At 42.5% G+C, this 23,468-nt stretch overlaps 1 protein-coding gene across 6 annotated transcripts in view; it reads right to left on the reverse strand.

Annotated features, from left to right (window-relative positions):
- Positions 1 to 23,468, reverse strand: part of fgf14 (fibroblast growth factor 14) — a 101,945-nt gene that overhangs the window by 34,509 nt on the left and 43,968 nt on the right. Inside the window, exon 1 of one of the 6 annotated variants that reach the window (XM_040147684.1) lies at positions 5,120 to 5,312. The exons of the other annotated variants lie outside the window; for them this stretch is intronic. Within the exon in view, the coding sequence (XP_040003618.1) occupies positions 5,120 to 5,312 (193 nt within the window). Of the gene's footprint in view, positions 1 to 5,119; positions 5,313 to 23,468 lie in introns of those variants that run through there. 6 annotated transcript variants of the gene reach the window in all.

Consider the following 23,468-nt stretch of genomic DNA (forward strand, 5'->3'; position numbering starts at 1 on the left):
CCAATTCATTAATTAATCATGCTTTCAAACACAACACATAAGCATCCAGCTGATACTATGCAGTATAACCTCAAGACCACACCCATATTCCCTACAATCCAGTGACGGTGGAGAAGGGTGAGTTTTCACACAGCAGGGAGAGCAGGGAAACACACATTGTCAAAAACACACCCATCCACACCAACACAAGCACTGCACACACATTTTCATATGGATTTTTAATGAGTGCACGATTCCCATGAGCACATACTCTTGTGCGGACACACAAAGTCGGCTAACCTGCGATCGATTAATGACTTTGATCAGCAGCATTTAAACAATGTGGGGGAGTGAGATTGATTCTGAAGATAGATCAGTGGGAGCCAATCTGTAATAATTAAAACTGCAAAACTGGTTGCTGGCTATGTGAATACTCTCTCTTTGTGTGTGTGTGTGTGTGTGTGTGTGTGTGTGTGTGTGTGTGTGTGTGTGTGTGTGTGTGTGTGTGTGTGTGTGTGTGTGTGTGTGTGTGTGCATATGCATGTGTGTGGAGGTGAACTTGGCTCCTCCATCGTGCTATAAATCATGTGATGTTGGCTGCGTTCCCTGGGGCGAGCCAGCCAGTATAGCTCACAATCACACACACACACACACACACACGCACACACACACGGATTTCCCTCCAGTTTTGAGCTTCAGTTATTCTGAGCTGCAGCCAGAGTGAGATGAAAATCTGTAGAATTTTAGCTAATTTATAAAATTGAATAAAACAATGGGAAAAATGTGTGAGCTGAATCTCAATAATTTCTGACAGTTGACGTATAATCCTATTCTGAGAGGCATCTGCATGAATATGTCTAGAATTCAATCACATCCTTAAATACCAGAGGCATTTTTTATGACTGACAGTTTAACATCACACATTCATGTATGCTAGCGCATACATTATTATGACATAATGGATTTTGTAATTCTTACAAAGCAGGCAACCCATTTATACAACTCTGGCTGAAGGTCAAACTTACTCGTGGCCAGCAGATAAAATGTCTCAGATGGTTCTGATGTAATTTAATGTCTCTCATTATTTACACCGCAGAGACACTCTACTTTTTTGTGCATTCTTTTAAAAATACTGAGTGAGTGATACAATGCATGAAATCAGGATGAGAAGGAGAGAACGGCAATGAGAAAGAATAGAAATGTTGCATGCAAAGATATAGAGGAAAGGCTCAGTGACACAGCATTTTCCATTCTGTCAGACAAGCTTGATATGGTGCATGCACTCTTTAAAACCGTCTTTGTGGAATTCCCTAAGTTGAGGAGGTTTCTGACTCACCTTTCTTTTGTTACTCTTTGTCTTTTTGTCTCTTGTCTGTCTGAATACTCTCCTTATATATGTGGTGAACCGACAGCGCTATTTATCACCGATGAGTATCCCACCTCCACTGCAGTTGGACTTTCCCAGTTGCACTGGTATTAGTTTTTTTTACAACAGAGACGATGTATGTTTCTACATGCCACTTCTTTGTTTCTAGGGAAACGGAGTGGTGGTTTGGCAGCAGCAGGGGGCTTCCTTGGAAAACAATAGGCATCAGAACCACAAGATCACAAATCATGTTATTCTGCAGCAGAAGTCTTCTCTGCATATAAACTGGCTGTCACCAAAAGGTTTAATTTTTTTTTTTTTCAAAGCAGCCTGACGGCTCCCTCATTCCCTTCCTGTCTTATTTTCTTTTGTGCCATTCCTCTGTCTGTGTGTGCGCGCATGGACACATGTTCTGCTCAGTGCAAAGCAAACAGAGCACAGAGGACACACACGGGGCACAGCTGCAGCAGCAGTTGTAGACCGCTGTCAGCCCTGCCCTGCTTGACCCACTTTGGATCTTTCTGGAATAGGAGACGGGCTTTTCCAGCCTGCGAAGGAAAAACCCCTCCATGTTGATTCTGCTGTCATGGAAAAGCAGCTCAAGCAAAGGAAAACGACAGTGTTCACACCCCCTTTCCCATTTTTCTTAGATCAACAACATCTCTGACATTTCAACAATAACTCATCTGATACGGACAACTCTGAAAGCTGACTGATGACGCACTGCTGTGTCCTGTCAACATACTCTTGAATAAACAGCCACAGCGCAGCAAAGCATTTATCTCAAATGGGTTTCTAGATCACGTTGGCTAATCTAATGGTCTGATCTTTGTAACATGATCTAATGATCTATGAATCTAATCTAGAGAGATAATGAGAGCCAGAGCAGTGAGATTATGGGCGAGCCCAAGCTGAATGTGCCCCCAGCTCACTTACTGGGTTTGAGTGTAATAGGATTTACAACTCACATCCAATCCCTTAAAAAAAAAAAATCAGTGTGATCACTTGCTCCACATTTGCTTTCAAAATTCATGGATGATTTAAAATTAAAGCTGAAAGGACAGAGAAAACGTGTTTGCAGGATATTCACTCAAGTGTTGGAGAAGGACAGGAAACCACATCTGTGCACACAGCAGACAACACTTTTAAATTTTGTGTTTTTTACCTATGTCTATGGATACTCTGTTTTTATTAATAGTCTGCCAGGATAATACCACTTCAAAAATTAAATGAGAATAAAAGAAGATGGGGATTGTTAGTATTGTTTAATGACAGTTATGGTAACACTTTCTTTGAATTTGACCCCAATGCTCTGGCTCAAAAACACAATTTATGTCAGTGTCAATCAATGCAGCCCATAAGAATAGCTAATCTAGAGCCTCGTTCAGAAGATCGATACTCAAAGCCAAAGGGAATACTGCTGTTAGAGTGCATTTCAGACACCTGCACTCCCTCATCCTGACAGATCTCAGTGGGATCTGAATGTGACTTCAATATATAATCATAGCCTGGATGGTTAGAAAGCTGCTCTGTTCTCTGCGTTTTCAGCCGTCACGGGGAAGCCCGATGTCGTTCTCACCTGGGAAATGAAGACAACTGTGGAAGTCCGTCTGTGTTATCACAACACCTATTATCTGTTGTGCACTTGGCATTATTGACTCAAAAAAAAAAAAGCCCTTCCGGAGTCTGACATTAAATTAAGTACACCAAACAAGCCATTTGTCTTCCTACGCTGTGTGCTCTTTTGATAATACAGTGAATAAGAGGGAAGAAGGGAATTAGGGAGAGAAGAAAAGTGCGTGAGAGGTGTGGAGGGGTGAGGAGAGAAACACTGGTATGATGTGCAGTATTTCCCAGGCACTGCCGACAGTCAAGTCTGAAATCACACTGTAAAGATTTCACTTATTCTCATGTGAGGCTGAAATTAATGAAGTGTATTCCCATTAGGCCTTTAATGACAAATAACACAAAATTAAAGCAAGAGAAAACAGAGTGTTTGCTCTGATTAGAGCTTCAGAAATGAGAACAAATTACCCGCTTTCCCCGTAATTCTATTTTGATTTTAGTGGGAGTGTTTTTCATCTTCCAGACACCAGGGTCATGCTTTCTGAAGCCTCAAGACACTGTTTCTGTGGATTATCAATATGCTGAGGCACAGGGAGTTCCCAAGCTGCTCTGTGAAATGGCCGTTGTAGGTGTGATGTTGTCGAGTCATTTCAGGGGTGCAACTGCAGCTTGACACGGCATCCACTTGTCATGTCTGACTCCCAGATGTGTCTGTGCCGTATCACAGGCTTTTACCCCCAATGGCATACTAAAATGTACTCTCACCAGCTTTATATGTTTTTTTTTTTCTATTGGCGTGGCCAGACATTAACTCCCTGAACAAATGACGACAACGTCTGTCCACAACTCTGATCTGCGTCTATACACAACAGACGGTTTCGAAAGAAAAGATAGATGTGCCACAAGCCCATTCAGAGGTGACAGAGGAGGACAGACAATTAAGACACTCAAACACTGGGACAGCAACAACACACACACACACGCACGCACGCACACAGTTCCAAACACATGCTCGCAGTGGGCAGAAACAGAAACAGCAGGCTGGAGGACAGCTGATTTTAACCTGCCATTCTGATTCAACCGGACCCACGTCCAGATGTGTCCTCTGTGTGCTATCGTAAAGATCATGTTTTACCAGAGCCATGTTAATCCGTGTAATCACTGAGGGCTACTGAAGGGGACGTTTCACAGTGTTGTTCAGCTCCAGTATTACACAGACGGAGGATGAGAGAGACTCAGTTATCAAAATGGCTCTCTTTGTGAACAAGATGAAAGATTAAACACTGCTTCTAGGCACCTTGTTAAAACAAATGATGTTTGTAATCTTAATTCCCCATAAAATTAGGAATGCTTAAGGGCGTTTAATCAGTTAGAGTTATAGTAGCCCTGGTGCAACAGGTTAGATACCTGATGATTCCAAGAAGAACACAGTGCCACCTTCATCATTCACTAATAAGAGGAAAAAACGAGTAATTTCTTTCCTGGGTGACTCATCCTACTTCGTTTTTGTATCCTTGCAGTTGGCAATGATTCCAGCAGCTAAATAATTGTTGACAGTGATCTTTAACAATCCCAGGTTGCCACATTGGAGCAAAAATAAAAAATTGTTCATGACATTTGCACAAGTGGAAGGAATATCAGCTTGAGCAACGAGAGGCCATTCGCAAAATTATGCGAGAAAAGATGATGTTTGAAAGGCGTGACCTCCGTTCCGCGGGAGATACTGACCTTTTCGCTTGCATGCAAATGACTTTCATTTCTGGCTCTTGCGATGTGCTTATAAAGTAAAACAGCTCAGCGCATCTTTTACGTGCTTCATAATGATCAGGCCCCTTTCAGAAATCGCCGAGGTGACAGCCCGGTAAAGCCTGTCTGAACCGTTTGGTACAATTGGTCAGGAGCCCGTCAGATACCTGGGGCTGCGTGTAAATCAGAGGCAGCTTTGTTGTTTTCAAGCATGTGGCTAAGAAAACAAAAAAAACAAAACAATGCATTCTCCCACTCAATTTAACTTTTTACGCAGAGGTGCAATTTGGCAGGTCTATGTAATCGGTAATTATTCCATTATTGCCTTGTGTGTTTTAACCACGTAGGTGGAAAAGTAATTACGATAAAGGCCTAATTAAGCGATCAACCAGTGGTTCAATGTATGCACATCTTTACACTGACTGCACAACGAAGGCACCTTGCACACTAAAGTTCCCAGACCTTGTCTCCGTAGTCTCCGCTTCCTGAGGCCGAAGATGCGCACTTTAGAGAAGATGTCGACCAGGTTCCCATTGCAGAGCCCCTTGTTCTTGTTGGGGCTCTTCCTCCGTCGGTTGGTCGAGGGCCGGTCTAAATGCTGCTCCCGCGCCTGTCTCTTCTGTCTGATCAGCCCACTTGCGATAGCAGCAGCCATGGCTCAAAATGTCACAACTGCTCAGGTCCGGTCTGCACACGGAGCACAGACTACACAAACAGCCGCCTCTCAGAGCTCGCAGCCTGGGTCACAGTCCCATGGTGGCGGGCTAAGTGATCCGTTCCGTGGTGTCAAATGTCAAATGTATTTTTAGAAGCCGTCTTTCTTCTCTGTCCAAACACTACATGGTAATCGTGGTATTAAAAGGGCTGCTATCATCACTCGAAAAATTCTTGGACATGATGGGAAAAATGAGATCAGTTCATGCGTAATCTCACCCATGCATCAATAAGCACGGTCCTGATGGAGAGCTACGCCAAACTCAGGCGGCCCGGGAATTCGGAGGATTGTTCATACCTGCAAAGTGATGATTTGGTTCACTGTCTGTGACACGTTCGGTCGCTCGCCGCCTTAAATGTCCAATTCCGGCTGCAGCGTCCTCACCGCACATTCACCCACTCTCTTCCTCCCTTCGCCCTCCGTTTCTCTCCTCCTCCCGCCGGTCGAGGCTGCTCTCTCGCAAGTCGCCGTGCGAGCGGCGGTGGGGACGCCCGGGCACGTGCGCCGCCAGCGATCAAGCGCATACGGGCGGGCGCCTCCTGCGAGGATCAGCGCCCGAGCGAAGGCGCAACGAACTCCCAAGTTCGCAGGAGGGCAGTCCGCGACGACGGATCAACAGCCGCACATTTGGAGAGGCGCGGAAATGCGCCACCGTGCAGATATAAATGGCTGCGGCGGGCTAAATGAATGCAAAGTTCTACCCAAACTACCTGGCGATCGGCCGGATAATGCTCTCAAAACACATTCCCTTCTCTATATTCCACAATCACAGACACAGGCGGGTGGGCGCGATAGGAGCCAGGGGAGAGGGGGGGGAGAAAAGAAAAAAAACACACACATAACCATAGCTGATCTGAGTCCTGTAAGGATGACGTCTGCATTGTGTGACAAGCTGCATACAAATAAACTTCAACCCTCCGGCGATCAGCGCACACTCCGACCCAGCGGGATTTCCGTATAGAGCCCTAAGGGGGGGCGAGGAGAGAGAGAGAGAGAGTAGCGCCAGTGATACACCGCGCAATTTAGTTTCCCACGCTCGGAGAGAAAAGCCGATAGGACGAGGTGATCGCTCGCTTTCAGTCCGTATTCCCCGGATCAACATATCCTTCCCCTCAACAAGTCCTGACCGCTCGTTAGTTCACGCCTGAGTAAGGAGGATGATGCCCCCCCCCCTCAAACACACACACACACACACACACACACCGCTCCCTCCCTCTCGACCACCAAAGGGGGGTATTCGTTTCCCGAAGGGGGGGAATGAGCGAGTGCTGCAATCAGATGGTAAGATTGCATCCTTAAAAGCCTCGGCTCGCCCCCCGGTACATTTACTTCAAGATTAGAAACCCGATGAATTGGGACCCACTACGGGAATGATAAATCTGAGCCCGGGCTGACAGGATGGCATGTGCCTGACTGTGGTTTCACCTCACTGTTACAGACAAACTTGTGTACACAGACAAACAAACAGACAAAAAGATCTCGGTGGATTAGTGTCACTGTATGCTCCGTGTCAGGAGACGAGAAACGCCCGCTGCTTCTCGTGCTTTGTGGGGAAGAAGCACATTGATATGATATTTAACCGCGAACCCTCCGGGGCTGCGCGCCCCGTTTGCTCCGTGTGGGCTTTAAGCACCACGGACAGCGACGGACACCGGAGGAGGGCGGACGTTTTCCCCCTCGCTCGGGCACCACGGAGGCGTCACGTAAACGCCCGCCACCGACTGCGGGATGGTCGCATGCGAGCCACACGCTACTGGAGATCCGCTCAATGCTTCCCCCACCGCCCAAACACCTCGTTCGGCCACCTCGGATGCCGCCTCGGACTCCCCTTGCTCCGGGGCGAATATCACCTGAGTCACAATCACAGGCACGGAAATTAAAAACTCAAGAGAGCCATCTGCTGTTCGTGGCTGTAATTAAACCGCTGGGCTCGCAGGGGGAAGCGGAGCCTCGCACTGTACTGCCCTGGTGTGCGTCGATTGCCTGCGCGCCAGACGCACCTGTTGATATCCAACTGCACCTACGAGCGAATGTAGGATGAGTCGACCTGGCAGAGACTCAGCCAACAACGATGACTCGTCCGTCTCCATTACAGCGGCGAGTGTCTGACAATTGAGGCCATTTAAAACCTGAAGAACAGTGAAATGGTCGCACTGTCCCAACATATCGGCTGAAGAAATACTGAAATACAGAACATCTTAAGAATGGTTTTACAAAATTGAATTTTTTTTCTTCTTTTTTCTGGTGGGGGTGGGGTTAACGACGCTCCTCTTTTAAAATCAGATAGGGGCCCTTTCTTTTCCTGTCATCTCACTCTGCTGACCCGAGCTCGCGCCTCGGACGGACGCACAGTTTGTGTCCCGTGGCTGTGCCCCCCCACTCCGCAGTGCCGTGGGGGGGGGGCACTGTCAGCTCGAACCAAGGTCCCTCACCCGCAACGACTCGCAGAGCAATATTTAAAAAAAAAAAATCACAGTTTGGAATAAGAATTTGGCAAGTAATGTGAAAGTGTCTCCTACAAAACTGATTTGTTTGGCTTGGGTTAGCACGAGTATCCCCATAAATTCTACAAATGTGGCACTACAGCAAAAAAAAAAAAAGAAAAAACCAAACCCTCAACTCTGGGCTGGATCCAGGATGGGGATAATACTGGAGAGGGGAGGAAAGGAGCGGAGAGGCTTTCCACTGTGGCTTTTACCTTTTCATTCACACAGCATGCATGGACAGTCAGACAAGCCTTCTAACATAACATGCACATGCAGAAGCCTCATCACAGAATACACAGGGGGGGAGCAAAAGATAATCCACCGGCCCTATACCCGAGAATGCTTTCCTGTCAAACACAAATACAACGCAAGGTGTCAAAATGACATCTAAACCCTGTGAAATATTCATTCATGAAGCAAAACAAGGGCACACGTACCTACATTTTTTTTCCTCCTACATGTGAACGTTTGAGAGTCCATGGCAGTCCCATTCCAAAGCACTCTAAGCCAAGACCTTTCCCTGTGACTTCTAATGCCCAATTTATACTGCCCCTTCTAGGACCTAACATCGTTACGGCGAACTGACGGTCTGCCCCAGGCTGTTCATCATTAATTTGTTCACAAACGTTTTCAAACACTTCATTCAGTCACAGAGAAAGGCATTTAGATGAACACATTTGGACACTTCATCTGAGTTTGGCCACAAACGGAACAGGACCAAATATTGCCTTGGGATGTAATTCGTAGGAAATCAGCCAGTTGCTCAGAAGATGCAGGTGAAATACGGTGCACGTCGCTCCGCACTCCTCTGTCGTCAATACGTTCTTCACGCGGAATACCAGACCATATCATCATGCACACCTGCCCTTTATGAAAAACGTGGGAACCAAAGTGCACAAAGATTTGGCGAAAGCATTTGATGCAGACTCGTGAAGCCACGGCCTCATCAGGTCGGAACATTTTAATCCTATCTCCCTCTGAGGAAATTAGATTATACTTAGTTAGATGCCCTGCCGCCAAGGCAAAGTAAATGTCACCCAATGGAACTGGGATAAACAACTAATTTGATTATTGCTGTTACTTTGCCTCAGAGCCATGTTCTTTTATCACCCATCCTGATAAGGAGAGCAGTCAGTGGGCCTCGGCGCTTCTCAGGCCTAGTGAAATAAAAGACGCTGGAATCAAATTACACTGCATTGTCAAAGACAGATAATTAATTTAATTTGAGACAAGTAACGATTTTGTTTAGCTAGGATTTATGTCATTTTCTCTTCTCCCTCGTCTTTTCTTCCTCCTCATGCTTTAGCCGTTTAATCTTTGAATATCATGAGTCCATCTACTGAAGCAATAAAAGCTTAGAGAGCCCGCTTATGGACCGTAAGTATTCAGTGCATGTGTGTGGGTCTCATTTGTTTTGATGAGTCTAATAGTCTTAGTTAGTCAGAAGGCTAGGATCGACGAGCGCACATCAAGAGCCTGTAAGGGGAGATGAAAATGGAGAGCTTTTGTTAAGTGGTCACGAATAAAGAGTGCATGGTGAGGCCCTGGAGTTAGGCGGTCTACAAGATTCATGTTCCGGGAGGGGACCATAAATATCTGTGGCAAATTTTGCTGAGACACGCACATGAGTTGTTGAGAAGTTTTGGACAGTCAAGTAAAGTTTATTTACAGAGCACATTTAACAAATGCTGACAAAAGTGCTTAGAGAAAATTTTAAATATATTTATAAGTTCAATTAAAATAAATGGATAAATAAGTATAACAGACCAAATAAAAGCAATCTCATATTCATTGATAACTATGGAGACTCAAAAAGAATATGGGTCTCGCCAATGAGCCAGTCATTGCAAAAATATATTGTGTGTATTCTTTCTTTTAGTAGTTGATAACCAATCTAAAAGATTGGTTATCCATGCTAAGCAGGATTTTGTGGGCATGTGATTAAAATGATGCATAACGCATCATTTTTGGCCTTTTTTTTTGTCCTCCCTATTTACACACATGAGGGGGGCAGAATACTAGAAAGGCTGAATTATAATCCAGTCTAGTACAACACCAACACTAACTATCACTTCATTTGTTGAACAATATAATTGAATCAAAACCTCTGTTGCATTGTTGAAAGGAACATTAACGTTATTAGCAGCTGTATTAATTCAGCTGTATTTAATCCCCACTGAGTGTGGGGAATAAAGAATAACTGAATTTCAGATACAGCCCGTGTGACATGAAGGTGGAGCATCCAACTCCTACGACTATGACCTTAATGACTATTGCTCCTCATCTGTCAGGGTTTCCTCTGGCTATTTCCTGCAGCAGTCTGATAACATGCAAGTGAAGGAACGGATGGAATGAGCTTCGTGGAGTGATCAAATGTGATGCAATCTTCAAGCGTTGCTTTATTGCCAACAGGATAACTCGTGCAACACTGTCAATGAATAATATATTTGAAAAGGTCAGAAAAACAACTCTCGAGAGCTTCAGTTCCGAACGCGTGGTGAAGGAGCTGATATATTAAGTCTCTGCTCACAGACCTTTATATAGCTGGTTCGTCATCTCACCCAGAGTGCCATAAAATCATCCACATGTACATCACATAATTGCCGTTAGCTCTACTAAATATGCCACCGGAGAGTAGGTATAGCGATGTTACAATATGTCTCTCTGTTGTGAGCGTGATGGAGTGTTGCCCGTCCCCCAGGGATTAGATTAGACAGGGTCCTGAGGTGTGGAGCCCTCCAGCAGAGACATTAATGAAACACGGTGGCTTCAAACTGTGAGTTCCCCTCAGAAAAACAAAACGTATTTACCTCCAATGTTTCTGAACTCCACACACAGTCAAGCAAAATCAACTGCCGCGCATGGCCTGTACCCCTGCAAGTGAAACAAGTGCCCTGCGAGTGAACAAGTCGGAGAAGGGGAGTTGGAGGATGGACCCGTGGGGAGGAATGATTGGACATAATGTTTAGAACGACATCAACTCTAAACCTCACTGATTGAATTCTGAGTTTCTATGGCGAGAGGGTAATGGAGAACCCTTAAGTAAGGTCTTCTTAACAACTATAACTTTAGAAAGTAAATAGCCAGTCGGTTAAAAAAAAAATGTGGCCGGGGGCTTTTTACACGTCCTCCGACTTTTGCACATTTAAAGAAAACCTGATTACAGCAAAAGGAAGGGGAACAATTGGGAACAAGTGCCAGTGACCTAACACAGCCCTGTGGCTCCTCACCAGTAGTGATTGGTTAACTATCGAATAAAAGCCCATATCACAAACAACTCAGCGATATGGTGCATTACCTGAGAGCCAAATAAGGGTATTTCAGGACACTGATGTGAGCAAGGAGACAAATATAAAGAGAGAGATGCAAATAAAGTTAAAAACCACAAGAAGGGGAGCAAAAGCCAGACGTGCAGAGGCAAAACACAGTCGCAGTTCACTGAGGAGTCAACATGCTGGTCACACACATCCTCGCTGTTCTCCCCTTCTCACTCTGTCTGTCCGTCTCCCTCTCACACACAAACACACATACTGCTCCATCCTTTGATCCTATTTTAAGTCTGCGGCTGTGATGGAATGTGCCTTGTCAGCAGCACTGCTGAGTGAGGTTCCTAGGAGGAGCCCTGGGCAGTGTGGGAGAATATCAATTAGTCCAAACCCGTCTGAAAAGACCTGCTTCCGGAGCTGAAGGCTGACACCAAGTGTGCATAGGTGTGTGAGCAGGCTCTCTTTATTTTTTTTTTCTTCTGGGTGAGCGAATGTCTCGGAGTACGGATGCTTGGGTAAGAAAAGAGAATGCGTGTGTGTTGGTGTGCACATTAATATTAATAATCTTCTGATGCAGGTGAAGGCCCTGGGTGTATTTTGGTGCCGAAAGGCTTAATAGAATGGTAATGAGGTTGATGTCAGGTCAGGCCAAGCTCCAATTGCGAATTCAAAGATGTGATATGGAGAAAATCAGGTTACTATATGCTACACAGATACTATAAGTAAAATTTTAAAAAGGATGCACGTTTGAAGACAATAATCCTGTTGAGCAAAGGGATTTTTCTATGTTTCTTCTCTCCTCTAATACATTAATGGAGTAGACACTGACCTTCAGGTGTAGTCAGTGTCTTTTCTTCCAATCTGGCTCCCTGTCAAGCTGCGGTCCACAGATGATACCTGATGTGAATGCCGGAGTAAAAAGCCCACAGGTCCGTCAAATTCCCCGCTTTGCTCTGACAGCATTACCATTACTGACAGCTCCCACGCACTACAGTCAAATCACCACAAACTATAAAACCACATATACACTAGCAGGTCTTCTCCAAAAAAAAAAAAAAAAAAAGCCCAAATCAAATAGCATGAAAGAGGAAGAGAGCTTTGGACAGACCACATGAGACAGAAGTTTTAGAGGAAATCCACTCCTATACTCACAAAAACAAACACATGCACAACTACATTTAAAGGCAGTTTGAGTTTATATGAATAGTTCCCTATTTTTTTTAACCCTTTTTTGTGAAACTAAACCCACACTTTAACCCTTGTCGTAGCCCTAAGCTTAAACCCTACTCCAGACATAATAAAGAAATAATGGTTCAAGTTCAGACCTTAAAAGGAGTAATTCAACATTTTAGGAAAACCACTTATTCGCTCTCTTGCCAAGAGTTAGATTAGAAGATACCACTCTAATTTCTGTATGGTACATAATTACAAGGTGTTGAGTGCTGGACTACTTCTTGGCCGGGACCAGTAACCTCCTGGAGTAAGCCAGCCAAGAAATGCTCCAGGACATAACTCCAGTAAAACTGCAAATATGCATTTTTGCACTCATTTTTTTGTGCGGTTTAAAACAAAAAAGATACATGTTATTTATTGAGGCTTAGAGGTGTTGAGAGGTAGTTTTCATTACCTTTCAAAATAGCCAGGCTAGCTGTTTCCCTCTGTAACCTCCCAGACTTTACAAAACTAAACTAAGCTAAGCTTAGCTAACGGGCCGATCTGATTTCAAACCAATCCTCAAGATCAGGCTGTTCCTCATCTTATTTTTTTACACACATTTGATCTCCAAAGTATGTATATGTATATTTGTTACCGTTTCTAGGTGGTGCATGAACATAAGCAAAGAAAATGTGTGTATTTGCAATTCATAGAGTGTATAGGTGTGCACATTAATATTAATAATTATCTGATTCAGGGAAATGGCCTAAGCCTAGCTCTGAGGTTTAATAGAATGGTAATTGAGGGTGAGGTGAGGTCAGGCAAACCTCCAAGTGTGAATTCAACAATAACTACAACAACAAAAATATGCAACCACAAAGTTTTAGGTGTGGACAAAGACCAAAGTTCAAAGCAACTTAAACCTGCAAAGCTAAAGTTTTTTTTTTAGTTTTTGTTTTCTTTTTTTACTAAACACCAGCGGTACCGGTAAACCTTTCACACTGCATGAAGGGAGTATAGTTGATTCATTGTTCAAAAATATTGTTAAATGGAGGTTTACAGGTATGGACCAGTGCACTGGAAAAAAGTGGACCACTCTGAATCATAAACTTTCTTATCGACAACATGACAAAGGTCATCTTCTTAATTAAGGAACCCAGCCATAACCATAAAAAAAATTACACCTCCGTGAGATATGTGTTTAATATTACTCCCATTTTAATGGTTCCCTCATAAGAGGTCTATTAAGGTGTGTTCATAAGATTTGCACCATAGATCTCCAATAAGACAGCGTGTGAATGGGACCTCATTCAACTCTGATTGAGAACAGCAATAAAGTTTTTCCCCAGGAGACAATGAAAGACTAACGATGTCTGTAATGACCAAAGTTATGATGCTTACCGTCTTCAGCCGGGGCTGCAATTTGGCCGCTATGACCCCTCTTAGCCCTGAGAATAAACTAAGGAAAAAAACAGACGATACCCTACCACTGCAGAAATAATGGGCATGCGTGTGAGTGTTTGACTGAGAGCTAGTGGAGGGGACAGGGGGACAAGGAGTGAGGTGATTAGTCTGAAGTGACAGGGGTTACGACTCTAGTATGACAGCAGTCATTAACCGGCAGACATTACCACACACTCACACACACTTAGACACCCATTAACACTGTCACAGAGCAAATGTTACCACAGCTCCAAAATACATCAAACACTTCTCGTGTCCCTTGATCCACTCAGTCTTATCGGAGGTGTCTGTGATCCTTGGTGTGAAACTAACACACAAAATTAAGTTCAGCTCTCTCCAAATTACACCCGATGACGACAACATGTCCCTGTTTAGTATTTTCCCTTAGTTTTCCATTTAAAAATCACTTTGAGGACTTACAGTACAGTGGTAACAGTGTCGTTTTTACTGTTTTCCATTTTAAGTTTCATTTCATTTAGCACTGTATTTGTATTCCTCACTGGCAGGTTAGTTTCACTCCTGTTACCATGCTCTTCATGCATTTTTACAGCATATTAGTTACTATAGTATCAGATGTTGCTAAAGTAATATTATATATCATGTTTTATTTTACATGATGTCCTTAGTCTTTGCTTTAGTTTGTTACCTCGTATGACTTTGGACAACACACCCACACAACTACACACAATCACCAACACAAGAAGTATACACACACACACACACACACACACACACACACACATATTTGAGTGCACACACCGTAAAAATCCCAATGGGAATTTGTTCATCAGATAAAATATCCTCATGTAGTTCACTTGCTTTTCACAGAATAACAACAACACTTGGCCAGTAGCCAGTGTGAACAACAAAATCAATAGACTTTAAAACAAAATTAACTGAAAAAATTGTGTTTGATGGCTGCCTCGTGGCGACAAATGCAAAGCAAAGATAGGCACTTAAGGGAAAAGAAACATTTTACTGTCTCTCAAAAGAAAAGAAGAAGTTCCTATTTAGACAATCTGTGTGGGTTGAGTAATAATTTAGTGTGTAAGTTGAACCAAACCTTCTGTTTTTATAGTGGTAAAGCGCTGTATCATCAGTGATGTGCAGTGTGAGAAGCATCACAAAACTAGAAAAACGACGACACTAGAACAAAGCAATTACCTAAGACCCGTAGGGATAAATAATGATTTCGTCAATATCCTTGTGGAATGCATCTACATGTGCAGTTTAAGGCATCTCATTTTCATGCTGTGTGGTTATGGGTGCAAGCAAGCCCTTGTGTCTCTGTATCAACCTGCTTCAAGCTCTGTCATATGAAAACACAAGTTGTTTTATTTTCAGTAAAAGTTTTTCCACGAGAAAAATAATCTTAAAACATTTCTAGGAGAATAGCTGGGTAGATGGTGAGACTGAACATAATGTGTATTTTTTTTTCAAGTTAATGAGCACTTCCCAGCCCACCATAATCAACTAATTTCAATTTACAGGCACAGCGACAGGCAGCAGTGAGGCAGATGCTCTGGTTGAAATGCTCTACTTCTTTTCAGCCACTAGAGAGCAGTGCAGAGCTCAGCAGGAGACTGCTGCAGGAACACAGTGCTGACAGGAGAGGCAAACTGCTCTGTGCAGAGATTATGTTCTTTCCTCCATTTTAAAAAGTTTTTTCTCTCTAAAACAGAGGTTACAAGTCTTGTGATGGCTTCTACAGTGACAAAAACAAAAGGGTTCCCACTGAATGGCGCTCCATCAACTTCAATTTGCAACGGGGAAACGCGTGGTGCGAAAGGATCCAGTGAATTAAACATAGGGATGATCTCTGGGAGAGTAACAGACTGTCATGTTGGTACTTTTGTCTTGCCTGCTATTTTAAGTTTTGTATCTTCCATTGCACTTATACAACCACCTGACGAAGCCCTTTACAAGAAAAACAAAACAGTCTTCAACCAAGATGCCCTCAAGTGGCCAAAACAGGCTACAGGCTAGGATACTGTGTGTGGACTTGTGTGTCCGATAATGACATCCCCTGTGGCCAACTCAGTTTATCAAATTTACCTATCAATCAATTAACCCATAGCGAATATGACAACATGATGAAAGCAGTTAACTCCGTACGAAGTTGTGACCTAACCAGAGGAAGTGAGGCTGTGTTGTGAGCAGTAACTAGGATTAGAGTCAGTGGTGATAGGCCATAACCTGATGTGTTTCTGGGTGCTGTAAAACGCCCATCATTTGTTTTTATTTCCGTACGTTATGCAACAGAGGCACAAGGGGCTCTGTGACATATAGATCAGACCCTTAGGACAAACAGTTTCCAATAGCAGTCAGTGGTGCAGTGTCGTAGGATCACACTGCGCGCACACACACACACACACACACACACACACACACACACACACACACACACACAGAGCAGGTCACTGTTAATTTGTACAGGGAAGCACATAGTTGGCACTGTTTTTATGTGTTCTTGTTCATTTTAAAAGCAGACATTAGCCTTTTCCAATCAATCACTGACTCTCCAACTGCACTGTGTCATAACAAATCACGGATTATTAACAGCGCAGACAAAATTACATAAACGCAAATAATCTCAGTGTGAAGTGTGAATGAAGACCCCTTTTAGACCTCATAAACCTAATTTTTCTATCTTTGGCCAGGTGCCACAGGTTAAAGGTCAAGGTAGGGAACCAAATTGTGCATGTCAAGCAGGATATATGAGAGAGTAGGCTGAAATGAAAAGCGAGTAATGCAGAACACAACAGTGCAAAGACTTCGCACATTAAGCAGAACAATACCGAAATCAAAGCCTAAACACCATGCTTTCTATTTATGCCCTAAGGGCCTAATTAACATAAATGCAAATCAGCATAATGAAATAATAATGATAGAAATGTAGGCTTTATTAAAATTGAGGTATGGGTGCTTTTTACTCTGTGTCAAACTGGGAGATATAAAAGAGTGGAGGAAAAGATAAAAAAGCCCTTTGTCAAATAGAGTGTTTCATTTGCACGTCTGCAGTTAGGGCCTAATGAGAAATGACACATTTGTAATTACAGTGGACTATAATTAGCTGGTATGTAAGTGAGATGCCAGAAACCAGGTCTTTATGACTTGGCTACACATGGGGGAGGGGGATGTTAACCCATTTGAAAATGAGCGAGAAAGTTACTTAAGTCAATGCAAAAAGACTGTAATTTTCTTCCCACATTAAACAGACTGTTGGGGGGGAGGGGGTTGATTCGAGAGCTCGAAAAATTGGCAGGACAAAGCCTGCAACGTGGACATGGATGTTGGCCACTGTACTGCTGGAGCTCACTCACCTCCTCCATCCCGCCTACTTGCAGAGGAGGTGGAGGACGACGAAGAGGAGGAGACATGTTTTTATTGCAGGCCTCAGGATATATAAGATCGAGGTTGTGGCAGAAGATAGAGCTGCAGATGATAGTGTTGCAACTTCACACATTTCTGACCTCATATGATAGCTGGTGCGGCCCATTAGTTTAAAGTGATACTCCACCCCGACTTATTTTTTTTAGTATCAAACATCTTACACAACAAATTTTCATACTCTTCATAAGAGTTAGTTGTAAAAGAAATTTTTGTTCACTTCTTTATAAGGAAAGTTGCTTCCTTGAATTCCTGTTGTTCACAGTGGATTCCAATGTGACAAGTTTTTTCTCTTTGAAAAATATGAATAAATTCATCCTGCAGTATAAAGTTTATTCCTAGACATAAGTAACTAAGAACATTTACTCAAGCATTGTACTTTGAGGTACTTGAATGTTTAGTATTTCCATTTTATACTACTTAATCCCTCTATTCCACTAAATTACAGAGGAAAATGTATTTTAAATCCACAGCATTTCTCTGACAGCTGTAGTTTATTTTGCAGATACAAATTTTACTTGCAAAATATGTAAGTTTATAAAATATGTAGTACTGTAGTACTACATCGATTAAACAACTCAATAGTATGTAAAGTAGTTACAATCAGCTCCAACATTAAAATACTGCTTAAATGTCAACGCATCAGTATAATAATATAAAACTCTTAAAAAGGATATAATGCATTTTTAGTACTTTCACTTTGATGCTTTAAGTAAATTTAGCTAATACATCTGTACTTTTACTAAAATGTTAAAAAAAAAACAACACCTTTTATAGTACTTGTAATGGAGTATTTTTACATTGAGGTATTGTTACTTTTATAAAGAATTTCAGTACTTCTTTTACCAGTGGTCTTAGTATAGTCAAAACAGTCATTATTTTGCCAAAATACAGGTGAATACATATCTTTACTGATGAAATTATTTGTACACGGATGAATTCAACCTCAGAACAGCGGCTACTCTTTATGAAGAGGAAAACTACAAACCTTTCACAGAAAGCGCTCAGGCTGACATGGGGCGAGCATTTGATGTTCTAAAGAAAGGTTTTTGAGTAGAGTGTCATTTTAAATACAAAGGTTGATTAGCAGGTTTTATACAAAGATTGCCCCCCCCCAAAAAATAAAAAATAAAAATAAAAATAAAAAATAAAATATATATATATATATATATATATATATATATATATATGAATGATTAGATTTTATTGAGTAACATTTTTTTTAATTGCCCAGAGTGCAAACAGGTCAATGTAAAGTGAATTTGTAGGTGCACAAAAAGCATTTTTTTTTTTGACATCCTTACATATCACTTTCTGCAGTCTTTTTGGATTATAGTTTATTGAGGGATAAGGACGACGCTAGACAACGAAAGCTCATTAATGTGAATTTTACAAGGTTTTACAAACACTGCTCTAAAACAAGTCATCGTGTATAGCAGTCAACTAACTGGATAAACCCTCAGTCAAATAACATCAAACAGTGTCATCACAGCAATGCATTGTTTAGGATGATGTAAAGCATGCAGCAGGTGACTCTGACAAATTGCTGTCCATTTCCCAGAGGATGCATGTGTTCTGTTAAACCGTCGCTTCAGTGTTTTTCCAGCCGACAGAGGAGTTGACCTTTCAACATAGCTCTAAAAATAGCAACACTCAAATAAAGGGGGAGCTCCCGGATAAGTAAAGACGCCTGTGAAGTACAGGTGCACACAAATGTCTGTGCTCAAAGAAGCCAATACACACATACAGGGACATTAGTACATGCACGCACACACGCACGCACACACGCGAACACACGCTCGCACAAACACACAAACAGACACACACCACAGTGCCCTCTCCATCAGTCCCCCTGACACCTGGTCAATTTCTGCTCAGGGAAATGTGCTCCTTTCCTATCGACAAGCTTGATTTAGATCGGTTTAAGTTATCTGTCTTAAAGAGAGGTCAGAGTCTTGTCTTTTTGTGGGCTAAAAGCAACCGTTTTTGTCGAGGAACGGTTCCAGCTATTAGTATGTAACAAGGATTAGACCATGTTGTCCTCACTGCAGCTTCTGATGCTGCGGTTCTGTCCATGGATCAGTGGATCATACTCCTGGGGCACAGCAGTGAGGAGGACAGTGCTGATAGGATCACTGATCAGACTACAAATCCCTAATTACTCTGTCTAGAGCCCTGTGTTGGTGTTACTGGCAAAATCCCTTACTGCTACGCTACAAGGGTGGTGAGGACAAATGCACTCACCAAATTCCATGGCGATAACCTCAATAAATTCTCAAATATTTTGGTGTGAAAATTTGACATTTTAGCCTGATTAGTTGCACTAATCAATATTTGTATATAAAAAAATTGAATAAAGTGAGTATGTGTAATATTAAAAAAAAAAAAGTGCACATTGTGATGAACCCATAGAATTATCACCTGACTCAGCAGTTCCCCTCGGCTCTACAGAGCGTCTTAGCATTTTTGAGCTCATTGTTTTGGTTAAACAGCTGCAACAGGTGTTTTCACCATAAAAGCCCTGATAAACCCCCAGTACACTACTTGCCCAGCACCAATATTAGCAACTAGCTGGTGAACCTAGTTGAGCATTTAACAACTAACAAGCCAGGTAATTCCCTTAGAAGTTGGGACAGACCGAACTACAGGAACAGTTGGGGTTTTTTTTGCCTTGGACAAATGTGAGATGGACTGATTGATGAAGAGGTGGGCCACTAACAGGTACACCATTCTTAGGACAGGCCACCAACAACACAAACAAGACAGAGTATATACATAGAAGCTACGTGCATACACTGAAGGGCCAAATGTTTGAAAAAACCTAACCAAACAGTTAATTATTGCACCTAACTTTTGACTTGGCTTTGACTTTAAAGTCCGCCTGTAAATAAAGAGGTTGTGGGGACAGAAACCGGGTATGCATTCAGTTGCGGCGCCAGGTGAACCCACTCCCCTCAGTCAAGCTATTCCATCAGCTCGCCTGACACATCTGTTGATTCAACACAGAGAGAAGTAAATTCTGCCTCTGTCTCTCAGTCGTCCTCTGTTCGTATACACTCTGAAATGCATTTACAGAGGGGCATTTACAGAGGGAGAGATGGTGCTCGTTAAGAAAACTGAAACGGACTCTAAAGTGCAAGCGCACCGTTGCTAAGTAACATACAGGAAGCTCCCCGAAGTATACTCCAGTAAGTTCAATGGCATGTCACAAGCCTACACATGGTGCACAGGTAAACATACCGAGTCAAGTCAGTGGCACGTCTCTCTGCCACAGTGTACTTTAAACCCGCGCTGGTAGGTTGAGCAGTAAACATCCTTAGGCACACTACATAGTAAAATATATTGACAAAACACATTTTGATGACATTTAGAGTGTAAGAAATAAGCAACAGAGAGGGCAAAAGAAGAAAAATGTGAAAGCGTGTGAGTGAAAAAATGAAGGCGTATGAGAATGAGTGACAGAAGGGAGAAAGAGGGAGGAAGAAAGAGGGAGGAAGAAAGAATGGCGCTGTGCTGCAGAAGCAGAAAAGCCGGGCAATGTAATTTATGGGAGCCCATACTCATAAAACATGAATCTTGTCCATGAAGTGCTGAATCATTTGGTGTGCACACCCACTGGTCCACCTCCCACTTCCACATATATGCATGTGTGTATACAAGCAAATATGCACAGTAGCAGGCACACACAGCGTCCACCCACACTGAGTCCATCTCTTATTTACACACTCCAGCGTGTTCCCGCTTTACATGAAGCACATTCACCTTCCACCTAAACCTATACGACATATTTTATGTTGACATTTTATGATATGAACATACAAACATCCCATACAAATCTAAACACTTCCTCTAAATTCTGTCTAACCAATTCTTTCTACTACCCCTACCCCTGCAGCACCCTGCCCACCCACCTACTCCCTCCTCCCATTGCACTTGATGTGCTAGCTAGAGCATTCCCAATAAAACTATTTTATTATAAGCCCTCTCCCGTTGGGCTGGACGGAGTAAGTGGCTGAGTTCAGCTCTTCAGCACGACACACACTCAATACGAGCGGTAGTACGACTTCATCAGGGAAAGTCAATCTGGTGCAGCATTAGCTGATTAAATACAATAAAAATCTACATCCATGTTAAACAAGTTGGGAAAACAACGTGCATCATTTGGGACAACCACATATTCTCATATAAGGGAGGGAATTTGTGTACCTTTGTGAAGTACTACTGTTTGTTTGACTTTGGATCTTGCTTTGCTGTAAATCATATTCTTTAGCAATTACAATGGTTAAACAACACATAAGGCCTATTATATTCTATTATTTCCAGAGCTGAAAGTAAATGATTGGAGGGATACCAAATTGGAATTAAATTATTTGATCTACAGTGTCACAGTCAAAGTCTGCTGCCAATTAGAGAACGAATACAAACTCATAAACTCAATATTTATTTAGAATGCTGGAGAGGGGGAGTTGTTTCACTCTGGAGCTGCCCAAATGTTTAATTTTCAGCTTATCCATGGTGAGAATCATGTAGAAGGGGCAGAATTTCCACTGAAAAACAGGACCAAACAGCGGGTGCAGGAGATCCTGAGTGAGCGTAGAAAAGATTGAAACTTTTTCGCTCTGAAACAGCTCTATGCCCTCCCTCTTACTTCACTCATTTCTCCAGTTCTATCTTTATTTCTCTACTTCAAATAATTACAGTGCAGGAAGGTGGCCATATACAATACTAGCAATGGCTGATATACTAACAGGGAGATCAGAGTGTGTTCACATGCAGAGGGCACGCATTGATCTTTGCTGCATAGTAATAAACATTCGACACTTTGTTGAATATTCATGACCCTCCGTGCTCAAAGGTAATGCATCTGGAGGTGGACAGGGGGAAAACCTGTCATTGAGAGCGGACTAAAGCATCCTGGAGGACTGTGAATCCGGTGGCTGGCCCACCCCGCTCACCCACTAGCCTGCCTGTGATTTTTCATTTTAAAAGCACTGCGGGGCAAACAGCATCATTCCAATATGTTGATCTAAGTGAGGTCACCGATAAAAATATGCAGGAAAATGCACATTTATAAAGGTCAGAGTAAGGATGAGAATGTTTTATACATGAGAGACGCTCACATGAAGTGATGATATAGTGAGGGAGAAAAACAGGGCTCACATGGGGGCAAAACACTTCTATCAAGTACTTAATAACATGTCATAATTGGCTTGTTTTCAGATTTTTAATGCATTAACGTTCTCAGTTCGAGTAGAGCAAAGTCACCCTGGATAATTAGCAGATCTCTCTTCTGCCTGTCACTGACACCGACTCGTATATTTTTACATAAACACCTCTGATCTCTCTAATTCAGCTAGGTGCTGCAATATTGCCACCCCTCCCTGTCATCTCTTATTCTCTGTTTAGAGTGAGAAAAACACAGGCATTGTTTTCTGTGTATGACTGCTGTGTAGGCATTGTGAGAGTGTGACAGCAGCACTTTGACGTGTGTTATCTCATAACCACCAGGTAATTCATCATGTATACAGCCCCGACAGAGGCCCAGTCCTTTGTGTTAAAAGCCTCTAGAAGACCTGCATGACACAGTGGTGTAAATCACCAAGACAGAATCAGGGCTGTTGCAGCTAGGCTTGGCTTTCAGAATGCTCCTATCTGTTTTAAAATATCCTCTGTCCTTCTATAATAAACCTCTTTTTAATTACAAACAGCCTACTTTGAGAGGCACCTAGCTAAACAGTTCATACTGTGGACAGCAGATATTGGTACCTTTAAGGGACTGCTGACTCCCTTGAGCGTACTCCAAAGTAAAAGTTCAAGAAAGTAGAACACTTGCAGATACTGGAACTTTTGCTACTCTGTGTATATCTGAGATTTTCCCAGCGTGGCACACATATGCACATGTGTAACAATGTACTTCTTAGTTAATCCCACCTAAGCAATAGTAAAGTTCCCCCTGACCCTTGACAATTTTTTTTTTTTTTTTTTGGTCAATGTCATTTCCCTTCCCCTGATGGATCTAAATTGAGAGCATATCCATGACTAAGAGGACGACAGACACTCAGTGGAACATTTAATCAACAGCTGATGATTTAAATAATTTTAGACTTTGCTTTACAATCAGAAAGGCGTTGCTTATTAAATCAGGCTGCAAACTGTATCCGTTAATTATTGATTAAGTAGTTCTTCATTGATTATTTCTTTGGAAAATACTCCATATCCATCCAATAATTCCTGCCATTGATACTTACACATGAGTAAAAAAAATCAACACAAACAGATAGAGGAGCAGGAGCAGGTGTAGTTTGCATGCTTTCTGTTTACTACTTAAATTATTA

This window comes from Xiphias gladius, chromosome 16 (assembly GCF_016859285.1).
Source record: "Xiphias gladius isolate SHS-SW01 ecotype Sanya breed wild chromosome 16, ASM1685928v1, whole genome shotgun sequence".
In the NCBI taxonomy this organism is placed as follows: domain Eukaryota; kingdom Metazoa; phylum Chordata; class Actinopteri; order Istiophoriformes; family Xiphiidae; genus Xiphias; species Xiphias gladius.